Source organism: Rhamphochromis longiceps, linkage group LG4 (assembly GCF_057381845.1).
Source record: "Rhamphochromis longiceps isolate RC_006_pf linkage group LG4, R_longiceps_female_GT1.1, whole genome shotgun sequence".
Taxonomy (NCBI): Eukaryota; Metazoa; Chordata; class Actinopteri; order Cichliformes; family Cichlidae; genus Rhamphochromis; species Rhamphochromis longiceps.
In genome coordinates, this window is record NC_140560.1 from 37,343,640 (window position 1) to 37,367,730 (window position 24,091).

Sequence of the window (24,091 nt, forward strand, 5' to 3'; positions counted from 1 at the left end):
TTTACTGTACAATCATTTTACAATCAGGAGGAAGAACTGTTAGAAACACCGGTGTCACCTGATGCTAAGAAAATTACCTAGGAATTTAGTTGTTTTCTATTAATGAGCAAATCCCACGAGCACATGAAAAACAATAACAATAAAGATGTGCTAAATCTCTGGAGGGAGATTGTCGTTTTGCCCACACCGGCGGATGTGCGAAGACTCACTTGACTCTCTCGGGGAGCCTCGCTCCAATAAGATGGTCTCACCCCGAGGGGAGAGTTTGTAAGTATAACTTAGGCTTTTCTTTTTTGGACTAAATAAAACAAATGGAAGACTTCCAGTGGGACACAGCCTCCAGATCCTCCCATCCTCACTGCCCTGTGTTGTTACGAAAGCACCAGTTTTTTCATAGTTTATCCTCTCTTGCTTCAGTTGCTCCCGGACCTTGATCTCATGTTTTATCCGGTCATTCTTTCAGGTTTGGGGGTGTTTTTCCATCTGTTGCATGGCTCAGTTTGGGCTTCAGGTTGTTTCATGGGAGTCGGGAGTTCCACGTGTTTATTCTTCTGCTTGTTTTAGACCTTTTTCTTCAGTGTTAGTAATGTGTCGGTCGCGAACGAAAAGATTCGGCTTTTTTTAGTGAGCCGAACCGAAAGAGCCGGTTCTCTAAAAAGAGCTGGAAATCCCATCACTATTCAGTGTAAGCAGCCACACTGTTACAGCATCTTAATACAAACATGAATGTATTTTTGGAAACTCTGAAAAAAGTTAAAGTACTTCTTTGGCACAGAAACACTCCACATTGGTGTTTTACTGTACATGAATGCCTGCGACCGCCGCGACATTGTCGGAGAGGAGTAAACTTCCAGAACCTGCGGACGCTTCAACGGGCTCCTATTGGCTGAGGTGAGCTCAGTTGTTTTACTGAACTTCTACCTTCTGACTGTTATTTAAATCTGCCGAGTATGGGCAAACGCGGGGGCGGAGTTCCGGCTGTCCTCAGAAAGAGACTAACATATAAACAACTTTCAACAGACTTCTACTCAAGCTTTGAAATCCTACTTTTTGAATTGGAGTAATATACAGACCTCCAAAATATAACAAAGATTTTATTCGAGATTTTTCAACTTTTTTAGCAGGAATCATCCCGAGTTATGATCAAATTTTACTAGTAGGTGATTTTAATATCCATGTTTAATACTCTAAGTTGTTTTATTATGTATGTTGTATTCTTGTACAGCACTTTGGTCAACGCTCCTGTTGTAATTAAATGTGCTATATAAATAATTAAACTATTAAACTATTAAACTATGTATGCTGCCCCCACAACCAGCTGGCTAAAGAAATTTGATTGAGTCTTTTAGCCTCATCCAGCATGTATTGGATCCAACACATGTACAGGGCCACACGTTGGACCTCGTGTTGTCTTTGGGATTACCAGTTGTTAATTTGGAAATAAGTGATGCAATCTTTTCTGACCACTGTCCATTAGTGTTTAATATACTTTTATCTCATTGCCATCTTAAACCTACATCCTCAACACGACGTTATCGTGTTTTTAAACCAACGGCCACAGAACAGTTTTCCACTGCCTTTGAAAGACTGTCGAATTCTTCCCTTGGTGATGGTATTGAGCAGATGGATTCGAATTTTAATAATAAATGCAAGATTATTCTTGATGTGATCGCCCCATTTACATCTACATCTACCCCATCTCTGTATAATGTCTCATTAACATATACCTCCTCAACTGCTTTTGACCAGATTGAGGCTGTATGTCTTAACCAGGTGGAAGATCTTTGCAATAGCATCCTGCCCTTCCGATGGAGTCCCAACCCATTTTCTAAAAAAGATTATTAAGGTAGTCGGTCCTGACATTTTAACTATTTTTAATAGTAGTCTCAGCTCTGGAGTGGTACCAATTGGATACAAGCACGCTGTAGTGCAGCCAGTGCTTAAAAAGCCGAACCTTGATTCTTCTGTTCTTGCTAATTTTAGACCTGTCTCCAAGCTACTGTTTCTGTCAAAAATTTTAGAAAGGATTGTATTTGAGCAGCTACAAACCTTTCTAAATAGTCATAATACCTTCGAGAAGTTCCAGTTGGGCTTCAAAACCCACCACAGCACAGAAAATGCCCTCCTAAAAATACTTAATCCGGTATGACCCAGCTGTGCTCCTGCTCCTAGACTTAACTGCAGCCTTTGATCCTGTTGACTGCAGCATTCTGATCTCCCGTTTGGAGCAATGTGGTATCAAAGGTATCCTCTTGGAACGGTTTAGGTCGTATCTCTCCGAGAGGACTTTTTCCGTGAGCCTTGATGATTTTATTTCTTCCCCAGCTCCTTTTACTTGTGGTGTCCCGCAGGGATCCGTATTAGGCCCAATTCTTTTCTCAATCTATATGTTGCCCCTAGGCCTAATCTTTAGGAAGCATAACATCTGCTTTCACTCATATGCTGACGACACCCAGATTTATCTTCGGTTTAATAGAAACACCTCCACACCCATGGAATCGCTAGTCAAATGTCTTGACGAAGTTAAAACCTGGATGGCCTCAAATTTTCTTACCTTCAACGAGGATAAAACTGAGGTAATTATTTTTGGACCGAGCTGTAATTTCAATGCCCCAGATTTGGACTTATGCAACCTAACGTGCTGTTAAAACACTTGTAAAAAACGTGGGGTTTTCTTGGATAGCAAACTTACATTCGAGAAACAAATTAATTCAGCTGTCCAGCGGCCCTTTTTTAAATTAATGCTCCTATCCAAAGTGAGATCCTTTTATCCTTTAGAAACTTGGAACGAGCCATTCATGCGTTCATTTTATCTCAACTGGATCACTGCAGTTCACTATATGTGGGTGTCAGTCAGTCCAGCTCGGCCTGGCTCCAACTGGTACAGAATGCTGCAGCTCGCCTTTTGACTCGTGTGAAGAAACACCAACATATTACTCCGGTGCTTGCTTCCCTTCATTGGCTTCCAGTGCGTTTTAGAATTAAATTCAAAATCTTACTTTTGACTAATAAAGTGCTAATTGGCCGGGCACCGGACTATTTGTCTGACCCATTGCAGCTTTATACGCCCTCTAGAGCCCTTCGATCAAGCGATCACCTGCTCCTTACCTCACATAAGTCTAGGATGGTTCATAGAGGAGATCGGGCATTTGCGGTTGTGGCACTGAAAATGTGGAACGATCTACCTCTCCACATTAGAAAGGCCCCGACTGTCACTCTTTTTAAATCACATCTTAAAACATATTTTTTTACTCTGGCTTTCGAAACTGTGTGAGAGTTACCAATTATTTTATCCTAATTTTCTTTTAATTTTCTTACCTAATGTTGTTGTCAATGTCATTGTTTAACTGTTATTTTGTACAGCACTTTGGTCAGCTCCCTGTTGTTATTAAATGTGCTTTATAAATAAATAAGTGAAAGGAAATGAAATGAATCAATATGACTGCTGCTGATGTTTAAGCATGAGCTTGGTCCAAGTATTTTATATCGCACTTTATCCGTGTATGCTTGCATGTTCCCTGTTTCCTTCTAGACTGGTGGACCAGTCTAGATGAGACTTTGCATAAACATTGTCTGTGAGTACCAACATCTATATGATGTATGCAAATATTTTATGCAAATCCCACAGGTGCACATACAGTCCCAATCAAAAAAAAAAACTGTCAAAAAATTCACATTTTGCACAGTTGGATTGTAACAAGGTTCCAAGTCAATCTTAAATATGCAACAAGAAGAAATGGGAGTGAGACAAAACAGTTTTCTGAGCATGCAGTTTATTGAAAGCATCGCTTAAACTGAAACAGGCTGTTTTACAGCTGATAAAAGTTTGGGACCACGTGCCTTTAAAGGCCAAATCTGTGCAAAAATGTGGATTCGTTGTCATTTTCCGTCATGATGTTCTGATGGCAAAGGCAAAAAAAAGTTCCCTTTTTGAATGCGGTCGGGCTGTTGAACTGCGTGAGTCACTTGTGTGTTATTCACAGCCCATCAGCAGCTTAATAGAAGGCCATAAATCAGGAGAAGGTGTGTGGGTGTTTAAGTTCACAGTAATCGATACTGGAAACGCAGAGGCTCAGTTTGCAAAAGCGAAACAGTCGTTTGTGTTCAACGTCATCTTAAAAAGTCGGCGTGTTGCATGTTCATACAGATGCTTTTATGTTTTCGTGTCTTTTTATTTGACGTTAAGGTGGCGAGGGAGGAAGGACGGAGACATAATGAGGTGGCAGACTTCATTTTCTTGCAACTTGTTTCTAGGACGAGAGGGTTGTCATGGTAACCGTCAGCAAGGGAGTGAGATGTTGGGATGTGGTGGGAGAGGAGAGAGAGGTCTGGTTCTTCACTGTTAATAAAAGCTCTCTCTCTCTCTATCCCAGCGAGCTGCATTTGAATTTTAGATTCTTATAAATTATTAAAGGACTCTGCTGGGGCTGCGAGAGGAGAGATGAGGACATGGACAGCAGGAGGAGGAGGAAGGTGGGGAGGTGGGGGAGGATGGGAAACAGAGAAGAAAAGCAGGGGAAATAAAATTTTAAAGAGCGTTCGTGTTACATGTGTGGGGGCTGAGATAGAGGCATCTCCAGGTGTCTGCAGAAGGAACAAGAGATGGAAAAGTAACAAGACAGGAGGAGAAACAACAGATGAGCAAAGGAGGAGGTGCGAGGGAGGGGGAGGGGAGCTGTCATAATGCAGCAGGGGAGGGAGAGGAAGGGGATTTGAGGTGAAAACAATAACAAATGAGGAGAAAGCGAGAAGCTAAATGACCCCAAACACTGGCAGGAGGAGGCGCTCACAGAGGAGACAGTGAAGCAAAAAACACGTGTCATGTTTAAGGAGATATGCTCCTATAACTCATCTTCGATGGAGACGTAAACAGAAGCAGCACAGAAGCATTAAAGTGAACCGTTTTTCATCCACCCAGTCTGAGGCTGTACGAGCACCTTTCAAAATAAAGGTCACAGAGTGCCACAGCTACACAAACAGATGGTTGTTAAAGGAAAACACAAAGAGAAGTGTATTTGTGTTTCAGTGTGTGTGCTGCCTGCTGTCACAGCAATGAGTGTGAAGACTCCCTCGGTCAGAGCGATGTATCAGTGAGGCCGGAGCGACAGCAAACTCCTGTTCTGCTCACTCCCAGCTTTGCATGACTGACAATAATCCTTTATCTGATACTGGGCCTTACTGCGGCCCCCAGGGTCAACCTGTGTCTGTTTTAGTCCCTCCCCCTTTAAGACACACTTGTTTATGATTGACTGCCCCTTCCAAAGGCAAGGTTTGAACAGCAGGTGGGTGGAGAACCAATCCACCGCAACAGTTTAGTTGCAGGTTGTCAATGAAATGATTGCTGTAGATGCAGAGATTGCTGGCGTTGCCGTAGTGTCGGTGATTAGTTGCTCTGAGTGTTTGCAGTGATTGGCTGCAGAAATTGTTGTCATTGGTTGGTTTAGCTGCAGGTGTTTTGCTGTATGGTCTCTCAGTGGCTGCAGGATCGGCCACATCGCTGTAGTGACAGCCCGTTGCAGTACGACTTTATGTGCAGATGCTGCTTTAATTTCATTGGTTGGTGTCATTGCAGTGGTCGGGCGATGCCACCTTCACATTAAATGGCTTTCTAGGTGATTTCAGGCAGAAGTTGCAGTTTGGTTAAACTCGTGAGGTCGTTCCTCGGCAGCTCGTGTGCTGACGAAGACCAGAGGGCGGGCCCACATTACACCGGTTTTAGAATCGCTGCACTGGCTCCCCGTGTGTTTCAGGATCGATTTTAAAGTTCTTTTATTGGTTTTTAAATGTCTTAATGGTCTTGGGCCTTCTTATCTCTCAGATCTGCTTTTACCATACGAACCCTCGCGGACCCTGAGGTCCTCTGGTGCTGGCCTTTTGATTGTCCCTAAAGTCAGGACACATACTCACGGAGAGGCAGCTTTTCAGTGGTATGGTCCTCGTCTGTGGAACAGCCTGCCGGAGGAGCTCAGGGCCGCAGAGAACGTACATGTTTTTAAGAACAGGCTCAAGACCCACCTTTTTAATTTAGCTTTTACTTAGCGTTTATTTATTTTTTATGCTTATTTATTCTATCCTGTTATTCTATTATTAATTTAGGATTTACCTAATATTTTTTGATTTTATTCTTATTCATTTTTTAATCTTCTTACTCCATTTATATTTATATTTATATTGTATCCTGTTCTTATTTATTTTATCATTTTACCCTGTATATATCGTATTGCATCATATCTCCACACTGTAAAACCCAACAGTGCATCTTACTAAAAGAAGTAAGTTGTTCTTACTCAGTTCTGAAAAATAGTTAAAGTAACTTTCATGAAGTGTGTTAGGTAGACCCAAAAGTATACATATGATATAATAACTTTATTGTAATAAGTACACATTATGTTTTTGTAACGTTTTAAGTACTGTTGCTTTAAACTGTTTAAGTTGTGCTAATTCATTTGTATTAGTCATCATTCACAGCCCCGCCCCCAGTGTTTTGCCTGGACTTGTCGGCCATGAGACAGGATCCTCGTCAAGAGAGTGGAAAGTACAAGATAAAGTTATTTTTATGTTTTTTTGTTAATGCTTACTTCTAGCATACAAAACGTACATTTATCAGACTGCTTTGTTTTAGTTGTACTTCGTTGTAATTTATCAGACTGCTTTGTTTTAGTTGTACTTCGTTGTAATTTATCAGACTACTTTGTTGTAGTAGCTCGTAACTTAGCTTGCCAGCACACAATTCCCGCCTAGCGCTGTATGGAGTCTGCCTTCACAATTTAAAAAATTAACGGTTGGTGGCTTGTTTCAATCAATAGTTGGTAAGTAGTCTGATTTTTGCAAACTGCATGCCACAAAACCTTTGGTAAAATCAGTGTTTACGCTTTTCTGACTCTGACCTTTATCAAGTTCAAATGTAGCCTACTTTTGACACAGTGAAAATAGTAGAAAATTTATTTAGTGTTAATTTTAAGAGTTTAACGGACAAGTTCGCCTTCACAAATTTTGAATATGATGGTTAGTGGCATTTTAGTCGCGAAATAATTTACCTTTTCAAAGCTGCACTGCACCAAACCTAAACGTTTCTGACTCTGTACTTTCCAAGGGTTAGCCTATTGTGTACTTCACTTGTGTAAAATTGCTTTATTATTTTATAACGTATAGAGTAGTTGACCAACCTGAATTGAAAATGAACTGTAGTGCAAGAATAAATCTTACTGTTTTCCAAGCTTGTGTTATTCAGATTGACTGTTTTTAAGTGAAGTAAAAGTAAAAACTGTTCTGCTAGCTTTCTGTCCTCATGGCTTTTGTGTTATTACAGTCTGACGATTGAAGGAGCAGTAGCATGCCGAGAGATCATCCAGCACTGCACTAAAGACAACCAGTAAAGGTGATTTTAAAACGATTTGGTATCAAAATGTGGAATTGCAAGTTGTGTAGTTTGTCTAGTTTTTCTACTGCCATAAAAGTCATGTTGTTGAAGCATTATCGGCTCAACCATGGTCAGTACTCCACAATTTCACCCTTACCCTGTCTCTACAACACATGCATGTGTACATTTAATACATTTAATTCATTAAAGATACACATGTCAACAATGCACACTCCCACGCAAAGAAAAGACGGTTCTTATCCAGATTGGAATAATTATGGATTTTGTTGCTCTATGTGTAATTTTAAGCAGCCATTTATTGAAAGCCAAATGTTTATCCATCTGAGGGGGCATTTAAAACGAAAAGAAACTGTTCCATGTCCTTTCAAGAACTGCAATTTTAAAACCAATGTCTACTCAACCTTCAATGCCCACAAATGCAGAGACCACCAAAATTCAACAAGTTACGATGAAGGCATTGTGCAAAGTGTTATAAATGTAGAACAAAAAGATGACATGCAGCTTGATTCAATAGAGTCATCAGATGACAATCAAGTGGCATCCACCAGTGAAATCAGTGGAATTGAGGGTTTAGAAGAGCAGTTGCAATACAATCTGGCTGGATTTTTCTTGAAAATGCAGACCCTTCTCCATGTGTCCCAGAGAGCAACACAGGAGATTATTGAGCATATTGATCAGTTGTTTTTGTTATCACAACCTCTGGTTAGAAAATCAGTTGTAGATATACTGAAAAAGCACAACTGTACATATACGGACAAACTGGTGGATGAGATTTGTCAGGCAGTTTCTGATAGTAATGTTTTACATAAATGTGTCACATCTGAAGGACCACTATCTACAGCAAAGAGGAGGAAATCATATTATGAAGAAAATTTTCCATATGTCAAACCTGTGGAGTATTTAATTGAATCGTCAAAGCACACTTATATGTATGTGCCTATTCTCACATCTTTGCAATTGTTGTTGAAAAAAAATGATGTGCTTGAAGAAATTAAACAAGCACCCACACAGATTCCTGGACATTTCATGTCATTTTGTGATGGATCCTACTACCAGGAAAATGTTCTACTGTCACAAGAGGGACAGAAATTGTCAATGATACTTTATGTGGATGATTTTGATCACAAACCCACTTGGTACCTCAAAGAAAATACATAAAGTCTTTGCAGTTTATTGGACACTGGAAAACTTTCCAGTTAAATCTTGTTCTGCTCTACACTGCACCCAGCTTGCTCTGCTGTGCAATTCCAATGATGTACGCCAGTTTGGGTGTAAGGAAATGCTGTCACCACTCTTAAATGATCTGAAAACTCTTGAAGAAGTAGGTGCCTACATTGAGACTCTTGGTGAATGTCTTAAAGGCACTGTCTACTCTGTTGTGGCAGACAACCTTCTGCCCATGGACTTGCTGGTTTCAATGAGAGTTTCAGGTCTACATATTTCTGTAGGTTTTGTCATGCCACCCAAACAGAAATGCAAACAGAAAATGCTGTTACAGGGAATTATGTAATGAGAACAAAAGATGCTCATGATAATTATTGTGCAAGAGCTTCAGAATGATGACATTAAGGAAAACTATGGTGTTAAAAACACCTGTGTTCCTTCTGACCATCTCTCTTTCTTTCATCCTGTCACAGGCTTCCCACCTGACTTCCTACACGACCTGTTTGAAGGTGTCATTTCAGTGGAGTTGGCACATTGTTTAAAGGTTTGATTTCTAAGAGATATTTTAACTTAGAAGACTTAAACAGAGCAATTCTGCACTTTCCATACCAACATTCTGACAAAGTTAATCGCCCTCATCCAATAACCTCAAATTTTGCCAGGTGAGGGACCATGGCCAGCACTCTTTCATGAGACACAGGTAAGTACAACTATGTATATAACATTTGCTGCTCATATAGTATGCTGTGTTTTGCTTATAATATTTTTGGAATTCTCTTCAGCTCTACTTTGAATTTCATCGGATCACCAATCAGAATCTGCCACATGTGTTTTATGCTGCGCTGGATGATTATGCTCCTCAGCTGACTGGACTTTACAAAAAGAGGAAAACTGGACGGGTCAGTGAAAGGATGGAGCAGCTTTTGTCGGCATATGGAAAACAGGTATTTAAAAGATACTAATTATTATTCTGCTTGCTTGGCAGTTGCCATTGTTATGTGTTTGTTATATATATATATATATATATATATATATATATATATATATATATATATATATATATATATATATATATGTGTGTGTGTGTATATATATATATATATATATATATATACACACACACACACACACACACATATATATATATATATATATATATATATATATATATATATATATATATATATATATATATATATATGTGTGTGTGTGTGTGTGTGTATATATATATATATATATATATATATATATATATATATATATATATATAAGGACACAAACGACATCTATGCAACTAGAACAGCAGTTCTGGCCGGCCTACCAATGTACCTCGGAGATTTTCAAAACATGCAAGGTACTTTGGTATTACAATAATTTGCACATCTGAATTTAGAAAAGGTTGAAAGGAGTTTATAAGTCATCTGGACTTGGGTTGAAAGTTGAAGACGTGAAGTTGAATGACTTATAAACTTCTTTCATCCTTGATTTGACTACCTGGATGAATGAAAAATGAACCTTCACTGTCAACTTAAAACATGTTATGATATATAGAATTTGAAAAACTGAAGAAAGGTGCCTGAACATTTGTATTTATGCTTTTAACAGAGATATTACAGATGAATAATTGTGCACTCTGTATTATATCTTAGGGTGAAATTGAGTTCTATGAAGCCATAGAATTGCTCTGGTTGCTGATGTCGATGAAGAGGAGGTGCCTGGAGGAGTTCCTTTCTCACCACGCCAAGTGTTCATAGAACTTGAAGATCAGTTTGTTATGACTCATCACTCATGGACTGATGCCCTGGTGTCTTTGTTTGGGCTAATCTATGCTCTGCATCTGAGCTATCCTATGAAGTATACTGGCTTTTTTGAGTTCATTCAAGTAGTGTTGCTGAAGCTAGACGATGAGAGAAAGCAACTAAAACCAAAATTGCAGACACTAAAAAATGAGCTTGTGCAGATGATGTTTGTTTTTCACTGGTCACTATATTCGTGCTTTTTCAGTTATCTGTGAATGGCTTCAATAGTTTTATTTGTTCTGGGTAATTAGCTTTCTAAAAGGCAATGTGGAGAAAGCTAAGAATAAGGAGAAAATCCATATTTGACGTTTTGTTTGTGATTGAAAAAAATCTTCACATAGTGTGTAATCTTAAGCTTATTTCTAAAAACATATTTTAGTTACATGGAAATCTTTTGCGAGATAACTGATAATTAGTCAATATGTACAGTATACTTTCATGCTTTATTTTTTAATTGTGTGATGAGTGCCAGTTCACTCGAGGTCTGGGCAAAACTGTTGCGAAGCCACAAATACCTTTGAGAATACTTTTTGTTAGTGACATCCTTAGTTCAGCTGTTTTCTATAGTTGCATTGCTGTAGTGCATGTGATTTCATTATTATACTAAATGTTACTTAAAATTGTGATTGTTATGGCTCTAATTGCCTCTAAACTATTGTTTTTTTATGATGTACACCTATGTATCAGGTCTACATGACTAAATTTGTGTTTTGTACATTTAATCGATTTTCAAAATGCTACAAAAAACATTCAAAATTCCCTAAAAGTGCAAGTTTTAAAATGCCTAATTATTTGTTATTTGATAATGGCTTTAGCAGTCATAGGTTATGACTGAAAGTATGGTTGTATTCATTCTGTATTTTCTCTGCAGTTAAAGTTAATAAAAACTGAATGGAAAGAATAATAGCTTGGTTTTGTGTTAATAGTACTTGAACCATTTGGTGCAATCGGTTTCCCCAATTGGATTAAGTTGTTTAAATACAACTATTTAAGTTAATTTAACTTAATTTGAATATGAGCATGTAACACTTTAAATAAGTTTGAATAAATACAGCATCTTAGTACAAGAAATTTAATGGTTTAAGTTGAAACATACTAAATACAATGAGTAAATAAACATAATGCATTTGAGTTACATTATCATATTTGCTTTGGGTTCTTGGGACTCTAATAAAGTACTTAAATAACCCCAAACTGTTTAAGTTATAAAACTTGAATCAATTGGTGCAATCGGTTTCCCCAAATCATTTGCGTTAACTTAACTTGTCAGGTTTTACAGTGCAGTGTTTCCTCGGAGGGCGCTCTCTGCACCGGGGCTGTTATTGACCGTGGCTGCTGGGTCTCTGGGGTCCTCTCAGCCTGGTTGGGGGGCTCCTTGGCCTCCCTCCGGCTGTGTGCCCAGCCCGGAGGCTGCGGTCTGTGACCGGCTCCCGGTGCAGACGGCTCCCTGTTATAGTGTTTCCTCACTTGGCTCATGCGAGCCCAGCCCAATTTTTACTCTTTAAGTGTGCGCGTGTGTGTGTGTATGTGTGTGTGGGTGGGGGTGGGGGGATATACGTGTATTGAGAGTGTGGGGAGTGAGTTGGAGGGTGGGGTGGGCTGCTTTTAACTATGTAAAGCACTTTGTACATTTTTTCTGTATGAAAAGTGCTTTATAAATAAAGATTGATTGATTCCTTGTTGATCATGTGACGTGGTGACGAATCGAAGTCGGAGCTGCTTCAGCCTTTGTCTCCACCCTGCTGCCTTTTTCCTTTCAGTCCGTTTTTCAGAACCAACGGTGAAACTCACGAGAGGACAGCTGTGACCAAAAGCTGCTTCTGAGTGTCGCGTTCCTACAGTACCAGGGCACAATGGAAAACAAGTCTAGTTGCTGTTGTGCAGATCGTGACCCTGAAGGTTCGCCTTCATTGTTATTGTTGTTATTTCTTTGTTTGTGGTTGGATGTGTGCAGTTGTGTACTGTGTATATACTTGTGGAGTTCATGGTGTGACGGAGGCTTCAGTCGGCAGCGCTGGGTGCTTCTGATCTTCTTCTTCTTGGGCTGTTATTGCCGCGGAGCGTTTTCTGTGCAGCTGTGCAGTAAATCTGTGCTTTGGGTGCTTATGAGGTGCATTTGGTTTCTCTGCGTTCGCCTGCCTTCATGTCACCTTGGCGAGCATTCTGGAGCTTAGCGTGACGCCGCTGCCGTCTGGCTCCCTGCTGAGGATCTGAGGAGGGTGAATCTGTGCCCGCTGGCTCACAGGGTGGTGATTTTAAAATGCACTCAGGAGATTCAGGTCTTTGGATTGTCCTCGACGTGGCCTCCCGATTGGTTATCAGGAATAATAATAATAATAATAAACTTTATTTATAAAGCACACTTAAAACCCAAGGGTATGCTTAACAAGTAACATAGAGAATAAAAGGAAGATAATAGAAATAGGACCAAAGCAAGTACTACGTATGCAAGCAGACAGCTGTCACTGATACACAGGAAAGCAGCAGATACAGAACAAACAAGGAATTAAATGAGCACAAAAGTGCATAATATATGCAGGAAGATGCTCTCAGATGTGTTTCTCTGCGTGATGCTGGTTACAGGCTGAAGTCGAACCTGCAGTAAATGTTGCTGTGTTCGCTTCAGCTTGGATCTGGTGGATGTGAAGAACACACAGGTCCCGACTGGTCGCCTGGAAGATGCCGACCTCTCTGCAGAGAGACGCTGAGGTGAACGCTGAGTGTTTCTGGCATCATTCTGAAAATATAACGCGATTGTTGGATGTCATGAACCATTGTGTTTCTGGATCTTATTGTTTTTTCAAGTAAGAGAAAAAAGAAGAGTCAGAACATAAACATTTCACGAGTCTATTAAAAATGTGAAAAAGAGCAAATCTGACACAAAGTCCTACGTGGAGGAAAGATTAGATTAGTGCAGGACTGGGTGAGTCACCAGTTAATTTTCTGTCAGTTTCTTAATGAATTAAGATTCATTTCTACTGAAAAGTCGCTGCACAAACACACGTCTCTGTTCTCAGTCTGACTGTGACGCTCGCCGTTTACTACTCAGGGTTTCTGTGGCATCGATCAGCTGATTTATCGATGAATCCTGGATATCCACGCAAACGCGGAGCCAGCAGAGGGCGATGGGTCGATAACAGAAGATGAAGAGGAACCTGAAAGAGAGGAGACAGTTGGAGAGAGTTAGTCAACCTTGAGGGATTTCATTATCCTCCCCTGATTCAATTACAGGGTCGATGAATTGAGTTAAAGAGGAGCCACCTCGTCTCTGCAGAGCTGCTCGCCCTGACGTGCCTGCGATCGAGTCCATCCTAATAACAGACTAAAAACATGCTCTTTCACACGCGTGCCTCTCTGTCGCTCAGGCTGATCGGTGTGATCGGGGTCGCTGTGCAGAGAAAGCATGAGCGTTTGCAAACACCGGGACTGAAACCTGCAGTTCCTCTATTGTCCACTGGGGGCTCCAGCGGGGGGTCCTGTGTTCACATGTCCGAAATTTCAAACATGCAGAAAATCATGGTGGCTCTGCACAGGATCGATCATTTTCATTTAGATCCAGTGGATCTGTGGGGAGTACAAAGACACGTAATATTCGGAGTAAAGCTGTAGTTGTTTCATTGCTCCTTAAGTGTGATAGCTTCAGCCTATGTGCAGCTTTAAAATCTACAACCTCACCTGGGACACGCCACAGCATGATCACCAACAGAGAACTCTGTGAGCTCCCTCTAGTGGACACACGGGAGCACAAGCCCCAGTGTTCAGTACGCTGCCCAGAGCTGGAGCTGGAGCGTCTGCTGATGGCGCCTTAAACATCGGTTTCCTCTCTGATCACTCTCAACGTTTAAACGTCACTGTGACGTGAAGCTGGTGATCCCAAACCCAACCCAGATGCAAAACTCAAAATGACGTGAAATAAATGATGAAGATGGTCCCAGTGGTCCCAATCTCACCTGTTCATTCTGTGCCGGGCTATACACTGGGCCAAGAGGGGGCGTTGCCCCCTCAAACAAACATCCTGCCCGCTCAAGTCAAACTTTTACAAGTTGAGAACGAAAATAATAGTTTACCACCAAACTGAACATGGACACGATTCACTACAGTAGCTGCAAAACCGCTAGAAAAGGCACACATGAGATGACATCACATCTCGTTCGCTCTTTCGCTCCGTGCTGTGTTTGACCGCGGTAAAGTGAGCCGTCATTTGTGAGCCGCGGTCAAGCCAGCCGCCTCCTATCCGCCGCATAAATTTCCTTGCGCCTTTACACCAGTCTTTACGGTAGCGCCTTTTCGCTTTATATCCTGATTGAAAGCCTATACTCGCGCACACGTGCGCGCGCGCGAACAGTCACGCGCACACGTGCGCGCGCGCGAACAGTCACACGCACACGCGCGCACACAAATTACAATGAAACAGCCCGATACAGTCAATACAATTATGTCTATTTCAGAAATTCAATAAAAATCATCCTGAGTAGTTGAGGTCCAACTTTCAACACATTCCTTCTCCGGGACACCTACTGTACCTGTGTGCCAGGTTTCATCCAGATTTACTTTAAATTCCTCAAAGATTAAAGGACATTTATATGCAATTTTTATAAATTATAAATGCATTATAAAATTATAAATGCAATTTTTGAAAATTGACATAATTCTATTGTATTGACTGTATATAAATGAATAGAAGTTTCCATTAATTTCTGAGGAATTTTACAGTGAATCTGGCTGAAACCTGGCACACAGGTACAGTAGGTGTCCCGGAGAAAGAATCTGTTGAAAGTTGGACCTCAACTACTCAGGATGATTTTTAATGAATTTCTGACATTTCCATAATTGTATTGACTGTATTGGGCTGTTTCATTGTAATTTGTGTGCGCCCATGCGCGTGTGAGTGTTCGCGCGCGTGCACGTGTGCGCGGGCCTAGGCTTTCAATCGGGATATAAAGCGAAAAGGCGCTACCGTAAAGACTGGTGTAAAAGCGCAAGGAAATTTATGCGGCGGATAGGAGGCGGCTGGCTTGACCGCGGCTCACAAATGACGGCTCACTTTACCGCGGTTGTGTTTGTGCGCATGCTCACCCTCCCTCAGCCAATCACTGTTAGTATGCAGATGACCCGGGGGCAGGTTTCTCAGTAGGCAGGGCGTCAGGGTCATAGCGGCTGTAACTGACAGTGAACGATTTTAATGTTCTTCACTGTATCTGTTAGAAACATTTTTTTAAATTTCCTTTAATTGCGGGACTTTGGTTAAATCCAACCTTTGAGGTGCAGCTACGGCAGGCAGTGAGGTGCGTTTAATGCGACTCTGTTAATTTGAGTCCATAAATTGAATGTCTGATTTTATTCTCATTTCATTTTTGCAAAATAAGGTCATGTAATTAAGATAGATTTTATGTTGTTGGTTGTAAAGATATTTTATTTTATTCTGTATTTCTATTTTTCACTTTTATATTTCAAGACTTGGTGAATTTGCCTTTTTCTTTATAACTTGGCCTACTTTGTTTTACTTTTATTTAAATTAGCAGTTTTCAAAGCTGTTTCTGTGCTGTGATGAGCTCTGAAACCTGACTGAAATCTGTTTCCCCCTGAGGGATTACCACCATAATGTGGTCGGGGGGGTTTGCGTGTCTCAGTGACCCTAAAAGCTAGACCAGCAGAAGCTTGGCCACCCAAGTTGGTCAGGTCTTAGGGTCAGGCACGTGCAGAGGGGGGGCTAGAGGGGCTTGAGCACCCACCCCTTTCCTGATGGGTGCCCAAAGTGCCCTTTTGTTGAGGCAACTTTAAAAAAAAAAAAAAAAAAAAATTTTATGTGTGTGTGCGTGCGGAGTCCTGTCTGTGCCCCTCAACAATAATATTTAACTATTACAGTTTTTTACAGATGCTAGGACACATGTCTCAATACTTAGGTCACGTTTGCAAAACTCCTCACACAGTGAGCACAACAGAAGTCTATGTGGGCTAAACTGAGGACCAGTTATCATTGTTTTGGCACAAAATGCATTCAATGACTACATCTCTCAAATTTCATGAATTATCTTCTCACTCAGACACAACGGCCAAAAATCTTTGTACGTACAGGACATTTTGCATGTGCTTACATACTGTTTTCAAAACTTATGGCCAAAACAATAACACAATGCAAAACTTGAAAAGACAGCAAAATGCAACAGCAATATTTTATTGAAACATATTTTAAATCTAAAAATGCAGTTTAACCAGCCACAGCTGATTCTCATTGTAGATGAACATCTGCACAGGTGTTACTGCTTCAATTTTTCAACTCCTTCAATTCTGGCAGCCAGAAGATTCTTTCCTAGGTGTGTTGCCCTAGATGACATGAGATGTGATGTGGATGAGAACCTGTGGCCAAATGGAGAAGACCGAGTAGCTCCTTCAGGTGGATTTTCTCAGGTGGATTAAACGGGCCACGCCTCGCTCTTTGGCTTTGCGTGGGTCGCGGCTCAAAATCATCCCTGCTTGTTTTACGCCAGGCCTTCGTGTGCTCTTTGACCTTTGAGACTTTCTTCTGATTGACTGATGAACAGGGTCTGTCTCCACCCATCAGTGACCCACAACCTGACCTTTTAATGAGCACAGTTGCCCCCTCGTCCTGGGCTTCACTGACCCCGTTTCATACATCCTTCAATCAGAATGGGGCGTATCAGATTTAGATGGAAAACAAACCTTTGTTTGACTTTATTGTAACAGCTGAGAGAACACGTGATCCTTTGGAGCTGAAGGTGAGGACGCTTTGCTTTTGGACTGGAGGAACATTTGAACCCAGAGAGGGGACACTCCATGACCTCACACAGGGCCGGGAGTAGAAACACGGTCATGAACTGAGCGTTTGGAGCTTTTGTTTGCTCATTATTGGCGAATCAGAGCAGCTCATGAAAATAAAACACGGGCACAGCGGAGGACGTCAGTTTTAATATTGCTTCAGCGAAAAAACCACAGAAGGAAGAACATGAGCACTTTGTAAGGCAGAGACATCCACACACCAGAGTCAACATCTGTAAACAGCATTTTTAGCTTTGGGAGAAAAAGTGCTCAGTAGGAACAAATCTTTGGCTGTCAGCGTGGGACGGTGAACGACATCTTCACTGCGGGTTCTCCGACACGTGCGCACCTCACTTCCTCCGGCCAGCACACATCGCTTTAATATTGAACTTTAACATATTGTAGGTAGGTAGGTGGAAAAAACCCGTCACGACCTCCAATGTTGAACCTGAAAAATAAAGAAAACAACAGAAAGAAATTCCTAAATGTCAGGAGTCGTCTTCATCAGTGACCTTTGTTCCACTGAACCATCAGGTGTTGTTAATTTCGACCAGCAGTGCTTTCATATTTGTTCCTCTGGCTCTTATTTTGAAAAGTCAGTTGTTCTAAACTAGTCGATGACGAGTCTAAAAAACGAGATGTGATGAGGGTCTGTGTCCTTCAGGTGCATCAGCTTCATGTTTCTGAGCCTCGTCACAGTCTAACGTTTCACGCTCGTGTTAAGTTAAACAAATTTGGGCTTAAATGATTAAAAAGAAACATTTCTTTGCACAGAGCTGATGAACGAGGCTAAAAGATGGGTTTTGTTTGACGGCTGCAGAAACTGAATGAAATCACTGAGAAGTCGGCAGTAACAGAAACAAGAGAGAAGATCTGCTGAGGTTTACTCTCACATCTGTTCCCCTCCTCTTCCTCACTGGGCCTGTCCCTGACCCGGCAGCGCCCCCAGCAGGCCGTTGGCTGTGGTGAAGAGGTTGATGGGAGACGAGCCGTCCGTGATGAGGGTGGACTTGAGCCCCAGAGACTGGAGCATCTTCACCTGGAGGAAACAAACCAGTGCAGACAGTTTTAAGCTCAGCAGCAGCAAAAACAACAAGAGAAATTAAAACAAGGCTTAAAACCTTATTTTGGGGCAGATGCTTTAAAATAACCCCCCCATTATAAGACAGCATAAACACCTGCGCAGCAGTAACAGGTTTAAATGAGACGATAAACGTTACTCTGGTTCATCTGCAAACAATCTCGAATTTGTTTTAATTCATTATTACACGTTTATTATTCGAGCAAACACTGCAAAAAGCGGCCAGCGTCCGAGTCAGGCGAGCGATGTGATGGAAAAGTAAACAAGCGCAAATTAAAAGCAAAGACTGCGTTAATAAATCTTCAATAGACAGACTGTAACGAGTCTGTGCTGCAGTTCAACGTCGCGCCCTATTCATCATCACGCCGTTCGTACACAGACCACTGAGGTTGAAGCTCGATGGCGAGCGTGTCGCCTTCAGTTACACGTTTTCAAACACAGATCTTTGAAACAAAGTCTCGTGCGTCTGGTCTGAAACACGCGTGCTTCTAGTTTTACTCTCGCTCGGTGGTCGGTTAACAAGTATGGTGTGGTTTTTCAAAATAAAAGCGATGGCTCAGTGAAATGAAACCTGTTGTCAGACGTCTACAAAAAGAGCAGAAAAAACCTTTTTGCTTTAATAAACACAATAATGTTTATTATAATAAACACAATAATGTTTATTATAATAAACACATAATCAGCTTGTGTGTGGCGTAGACTCTCAGCAGAGTCTTTCTTATTCTTAAAATAATTCGGAGCATTTCATGTTCGTGCGGCGTGGGTGTGGTGTGAGCGACGTGGCTGTGATGTCAGCGGCGTGGGTGTGGTGTGAGCGTGGGTGTGGTGTCAGCGGCGTGGGTGTGGTGTGAGCGTGGGTGTGGTGTCAGCGGCGTGGGTGTGGTGTCAGCGGCGTGGGTGTGGTGTCAGCGGCATGGGTGTGGTGTCAGCGGCATGGGTGTGGTGTCAGCGGCGTGGGTGTTGTACCTGCATCTCGGGGCCGGCTCTGGCGATCTCCTTCAGCGTCTCGCTGCCCAAACTCTCCATCATCTGCTTGAAGCGCTGACTCTCGATCTCAGCCAGCCGCTGCTGCTTCTCCACCTCCAGATGGTCGATCTCCTTCTTATAGCTCAGCTCCTGCTCACGAGCCTTCGCCAGGCGCTGCAGCTCCGCCTCCTGCACACACACACACACACATTACAGAGACATATAGGGTCGACCTTACAATAAAAAGCACCTCGAGGCTGAATTAAACTGAATAAAGCTGGTGTGGAGATGGAGCAGATAAGAAGGATGAGGGAAAACTTTGACGTAGCGCTACGACAGAAATACTACAACGAAGAGACGACAGCCAAAACATGTGACAGAAAATATCGCCATGGAGACGAGAGAGAATTTTTTAACACAGCTGTTTAGATCTGCGCGATAATTTGCCAGCTTCTTCTTTTTGACTTGGACAGCTTCGACTCCGCGGCGTCACTTTTTCTTTTGAATCCGTTTAAACTGGGACTCGTGAGCCGGCGCCTTCTTTCAGACGGCGAGGTTAAATCCATCCAGCACAAAGTCTTTGTGTTTTTGTTCATGTAAACTGGATTAATCGGTGTGACATCATTCGACCCTTGAACTCTATTTCAAGCTCACTTTTAATCGTTTTGGTGAATCAGTGAGCTGTGAGTCAGCGTTTGATGCCGACTCGTTACTTTAAAGCAGGCGGCAGATTTTACTGACATGTTTTATACTGAAAGGGAGGAAGTGTGAACGTACCGCCTCGATCCTCTGAGCCTCGGCCTTCAGTTTGGCCTCGCTGACCGCCGCCTCTCCCTGAATCCGAGCCGCCTCCGCCCGAGACTGAGCTTCAGCCTTCGCCGCTCCGGTGCTCTCCACCGCCGCGCTGAAACACACACACACACACACTTTTAGTTTTGTCTGCAGTTTGTTGTAAATTAGTTCTGACGGTTGGAGTCTGTCAGAGTCTTTGTGTGTTACACTCGAGCTCTGCCTCATGGAAGCAGCTCCAAGCTGATCTTTAAAAATTGGACAAAAATGTGACGACAGACATAAAACATGTCGAAGTCTCATAATTGATAACGTTAGGCGTCGTGGTTTGTTTGCATCCTGTGACCTTGAGAAGATATTTAAGAGCCATCTAACGCTCTGATTTTCTCCTGCTGGTGGCGTCTGGCTTCACCTGAGCGCCTCCAGCTCCAGCAGCTCCTTCCTGGCTCGCTCCGCCTCGGCCTGGTCGGTGATGCGCTGCCTCTCCAGCTTCCCCCGGGCCTCCTGCTCCAGACGCTCGGCCTCGTGTCTGCACACAAGCAAACCTCATGAAGCTGCGACGTCTCATTGATGCTGTGTGTGTGTGTGTGTGTGTGTGTGTGTGTGTGTGTGTGTGTGTGTGTGTGCGTGTGCGTGCGTCGGACCGTGCAGCTGCTTCCTGGGAGTTGGTGGTGATCTCGATGGCCAGCTGGACGCTCTTCTGCAGGGCATCTCGTGTGCGCTGGTCGACGGGCTCCACGGACTGGATGTCCACGCTGCTGATCACCAGGTTGTTCTGGCTGAAGCGAAGACTCGAGCGAACCTGCATCTTCTCATCGAAGCCGAACACGGCCGAGCAGATGATCCGGTTCGAGTTCTGCAGAAGAAACACGTTGGCTCAACGATCACGTCAGAATCTGGGATTTTTAAACAATTCGTTGTACTCGGACATGAACTGAGCAGTTATGATCCACAGAGACGGTGCTGAAGGGAAGATCTGATATTTCTATTTGAATCTTGTGACCTGTGCGACTCCCACCACAACGGATGGAGGCACATTTTCGACTAATATTTTACTTTAGTCATTTGTTCTTATCAAGCCTGAGTACACTCAGCTGACATTAATTATGAGGAGAAAACTACTCGAACCTGCGCTGGTCTGGGGGTAAAACAACTCGTTTCACAGGCTGCTCTCAGGTTCAGTGTGAGACAAAGAAGGATTATTTCGAACTGAATCATGCAAAGCTGCTCGAGCGAAGTCCCAGAACACAAACACAGAGATGGATGTCGGTCGGCCTGACCTGCAGACCGGCTTGTTCTTCATCAGTTGGTGATTTCATTTCATTCTGAATGTAAAAGCATCAGGATATCACAGGCTGGATGTTCCGATACAAACCTTGTGGAAATCATCAAACTGCACCGAGGCGACAGCTCCACGGATCCGCGATGCGATGGCTTTACAGGCGTCGCCCACAAAGTCGGGGACCGAAAACACGGCCGCGGCGTTGGCTGCGTCCACCCGAGACTTCACCTCGAAGTGCCTGTGAGGGAGAGGGGGAGGAGCCAAGGTAAGAAACACTTAGAACTGAGAGGCGTCTGCGTTTGTCGGCGCTTTAACCCGGAAATGCACTTTTTTTTTTAAAAACCCGGAGCAGTCAGAGATCATGCTGCTGTGCTGTGAACCGGCCTCTCCACGGACTCACACAAGCGTGCGCTTACCAGTTGTAGGAGAGCTGCAGCTGCAGCCGGGCGTGGTCGGCCGTCTCGATGGTGATGATGTCGGTGAAGAAGTCGGGCCCCAGCAGGAGGCAGATGGCCTTGATGACGTTGGCCCTCTTTGGCTTGTCCCCAGACAGCGACAGCACGGTGAACTGCTCGTCGGGTCCCAGCATCACCATCTCCGGTCCAAACACCACCCTGCAGACAAAACCACCATCAGCACCAGCAGTTCAGCTTCATTCAACTCCAACGCACAGCAGCGCCCACCTGGCTTTCTTCTCCCTGTAGTCGTAGACCTGCACGGCGGCGTTGTGGGGCACCCTGAAGGACACCACCCTGGTCTTCTCCCTCGGGGCAGCCGGTGCCTGCTGGCCGCGGTCTGAGCGGTCGGCAAGCGGGTCGAGACGAGCGCCCAGCAGGGCCTCGATGTTTGGAGGAAGGTCCTTCTCCCACAGCTCCTCGTCGTGAGTCAGCATGTAGGTGTGACCAATCACCGCGCGCACCTGCAGACCAGCAATACGTTGCTATGGCATTGACCACGATCATCAATCATTTACAGACACGTGACACATAAAAGGAAAACCCTAAACGCTCTGCACTGAGGGTCCTGTGATGATGATGAGCTGAGGCAATCTTTACAAGCAGGAGTCGCCCCCTGCTGGTCACGAGGAAGGTTTAAGGACTCTTAGCGTTATATTTAGCGTTCTGCTAAATATAAGACAATGTAAAGAGGCGGGGCTGGGAACGCTGAGGCCACTCCTACCTTTCCCGTTTTGATGTCCCTGACGTAGATGCCCTCGTTCTCATCCAGCGGGATGGCTTGGCGCCGCAGCAACACCTCCACGCTGGCAGGGGGGACGTACTCGATGGGGCCCCGCAGCATCCAGCGGTCTCCAGGGCGACGGGGGGTGCCGCTTCTGCGAGAGCGCTTGGCCCTCTCCTGCTGCTCTTCCTCCTCCTCCTCCTCGTCGTCTTCCTCCTGCTGGCAGACAGAACGGGAGACAGAGAGGAGGAGGACGGAGAGAAGGGTTAATGTGGTGATGCACTGGAGCGGTGGGGGAGAGGGAGGGAGAGGAGGAGACGGGATTGGAGGAAAATACTGAGTAAAAAAAGTGAAGGGAAGATAAAAGGAAAAGGTGGAAGGCGTGATGGTGGGTGGAGTCAGGAGAGGGTTTGGGGGTGGGGGTGTTGAGTCAAAGGAAGGAAGAGAAGAAGAAGAAGAGGAGAGTGGGTTAGTCTGGGTTAGGAAAGGAAAGTGAAGGACAGGATCACCAGTGATCCGGATTTAAACCAGTTCCAGCTGGAGGCTCCCATTTCCACCCAGTTGGGATCAGAGATGTTCTAATGCACGGACTCACGTGTTAAACTACCTCTGATGCACTATGATGAGATAAATAGAGACATGGCTCGATGTATGTGAGGGTTCAGGCCTAAAGGCGGATTGTCTCATCTCTGCTTTGAAAGAACAAACTTCTGTTTTACATTTAACTTCCATGTTAAAGGTCAAAGGTCGGGACAGCACAGTTAGAAACAGGCTGTTGGACGGCTGACTGGAAGCACAGCAGGAGAAAGCTTTGGTTACCGTGCGCTGGGACGTGGTAGGTTTGTGGCACTTTGGCTGATGCAAACCTCTTTTCCTGTGTTGTGGCTGCGAGCTCAGGCCTCGTTTCTTGGTTTCATTTTTCTTCTTTCCAGGATCAGTTGGCTTTTAGCTCTTTGGCCCCCAGAAGACTGCGTCCCATTTCGCTTCTACTTGAAGGAGATGATAGTTTTGGCTCTCTGTTCATTGGTAAATGGCCTGTATTTATATAGCGCTTTTACTAGTCCCTAAGGACCCCAAAGCGCTTTACATATCCAGTCATCCACACATTCACACACACATTCACACACTGGTGATGGCAGCTACATTGTAGCCACAGCCACCCTGGGGCGCACTGACAGAGGCGAGGCTGCCGGACACTGGCGCCACCGGGCCCTCTGACCACCACCAGTAGGCAACGGGTGAAGTGTCTTGCCCAAGGACACAACGACCGAGACTGTCCAAGCCGGGGCTCGAACCGGCAACCTTCCGATTACAAGACGAACTCCCAACTCTTGAGCCACGATCGCAGAGTGGCGAGCGCTGCTCCTAGAAGGACGCTGACTAAAAAGCCTCAACGACTGCCAAAGATATGCACACAATAAATATTTCCACAGGACTGGTCGCTCAGTCGGCCTCACCCTGACCTGCTGCTTTCTATGACTGCTCTGCACCAGAGTTCACTCTGTTCCTAGAAATACCTGCGATAAAGCCAACCTTTCAACCACACCCCTCAGCACTGCGAGGCGTTCTCACCTTTCGACCAGAGACACGCCTTTCACCTGCATACCAGCCTTTACAGAGCTGCAGCACGTTACAAATGGCCTCTTTATTGAGCTTATCATGTTTGCTTGTTT

General features: G+C 43.7%; 1 protein-coding gene and 1 long non-coding RNA gene across 5 annotated transcripts in view; one reads left to right on the forward strand and one right to left on the reverse strand.

Annotated features, from left to right (window-relative positions):
- Nucleotides 1–6,643: 6,643 nt before the first annotated feature.
- Nucleotides 6,644–11,248, forward strand: LOC146672301 (uncharacterized). The gene is made up of 6 exons (XR_014911546.1): nt 6,644–6,809; nt 7,310–7,378; nt 9,019–9,089; nt 9,208–9,245; nt 9,328–9,489; nt 10,195–11,248. It is a non-coding gene; the product is annotated as an uncharacterized LOC146672301 (long non-coding RNA).
- Nucleotides 11,249–17,230: 5,982 nt separating this feature from the next.
- Nucleotides 17,231–24,091, reverse strand: part of mvp (major vault protein) — a 13,741-nt gene continuing 6,880 nt past the window's right edge. For 3 of the 4 annotated variants that reach the window (XM_085404883.1, XM_085404886.1, XM_085404884.1), the window contains exons 9-18: nt 22,419–22,637; nt 21,923–22,158; nt 21,656–21,853; nt 21,333–21,477; nt 20,602–20,813; nt 20,370–20,486; nt 19,946–20,072; nt 19,169–19,357; nt 18,009–18,160; nt 17,231–17,569 (exon numbers count right to left, since the gene is read on the reverse strand). In XM_085404883.1, coding sequence (XP_085261009.1) covers nt 18,035–18,160; nt 19,169–19,357; nt 19,946–20,072; nt 20,370–20,486; nt 20,602–20,813; nt 21,333–21,477; nt 21,656–21,853; nt 21,923–22,158; nt 22,419–22,637 — 1,569 coding nt within the window. In that variant the 3' untranslated portion in view covers nt 17,231–17,569; nt 18,009–18,034. The remainder of the gene's footprint in view (nt 17,570–18,008; nt 18,161–19,168; nt 19,358–19,945; nt 20,073–20,369; nt 20,487–20,601; nt 20,814–21,332; nt 21,478–21,655; nt 21,854–21,922; nt 22,159–22,418; nt 22,638–24,091) is intronic. The other variant, XM_085404887.1, reaches the window with a different exon arrangement.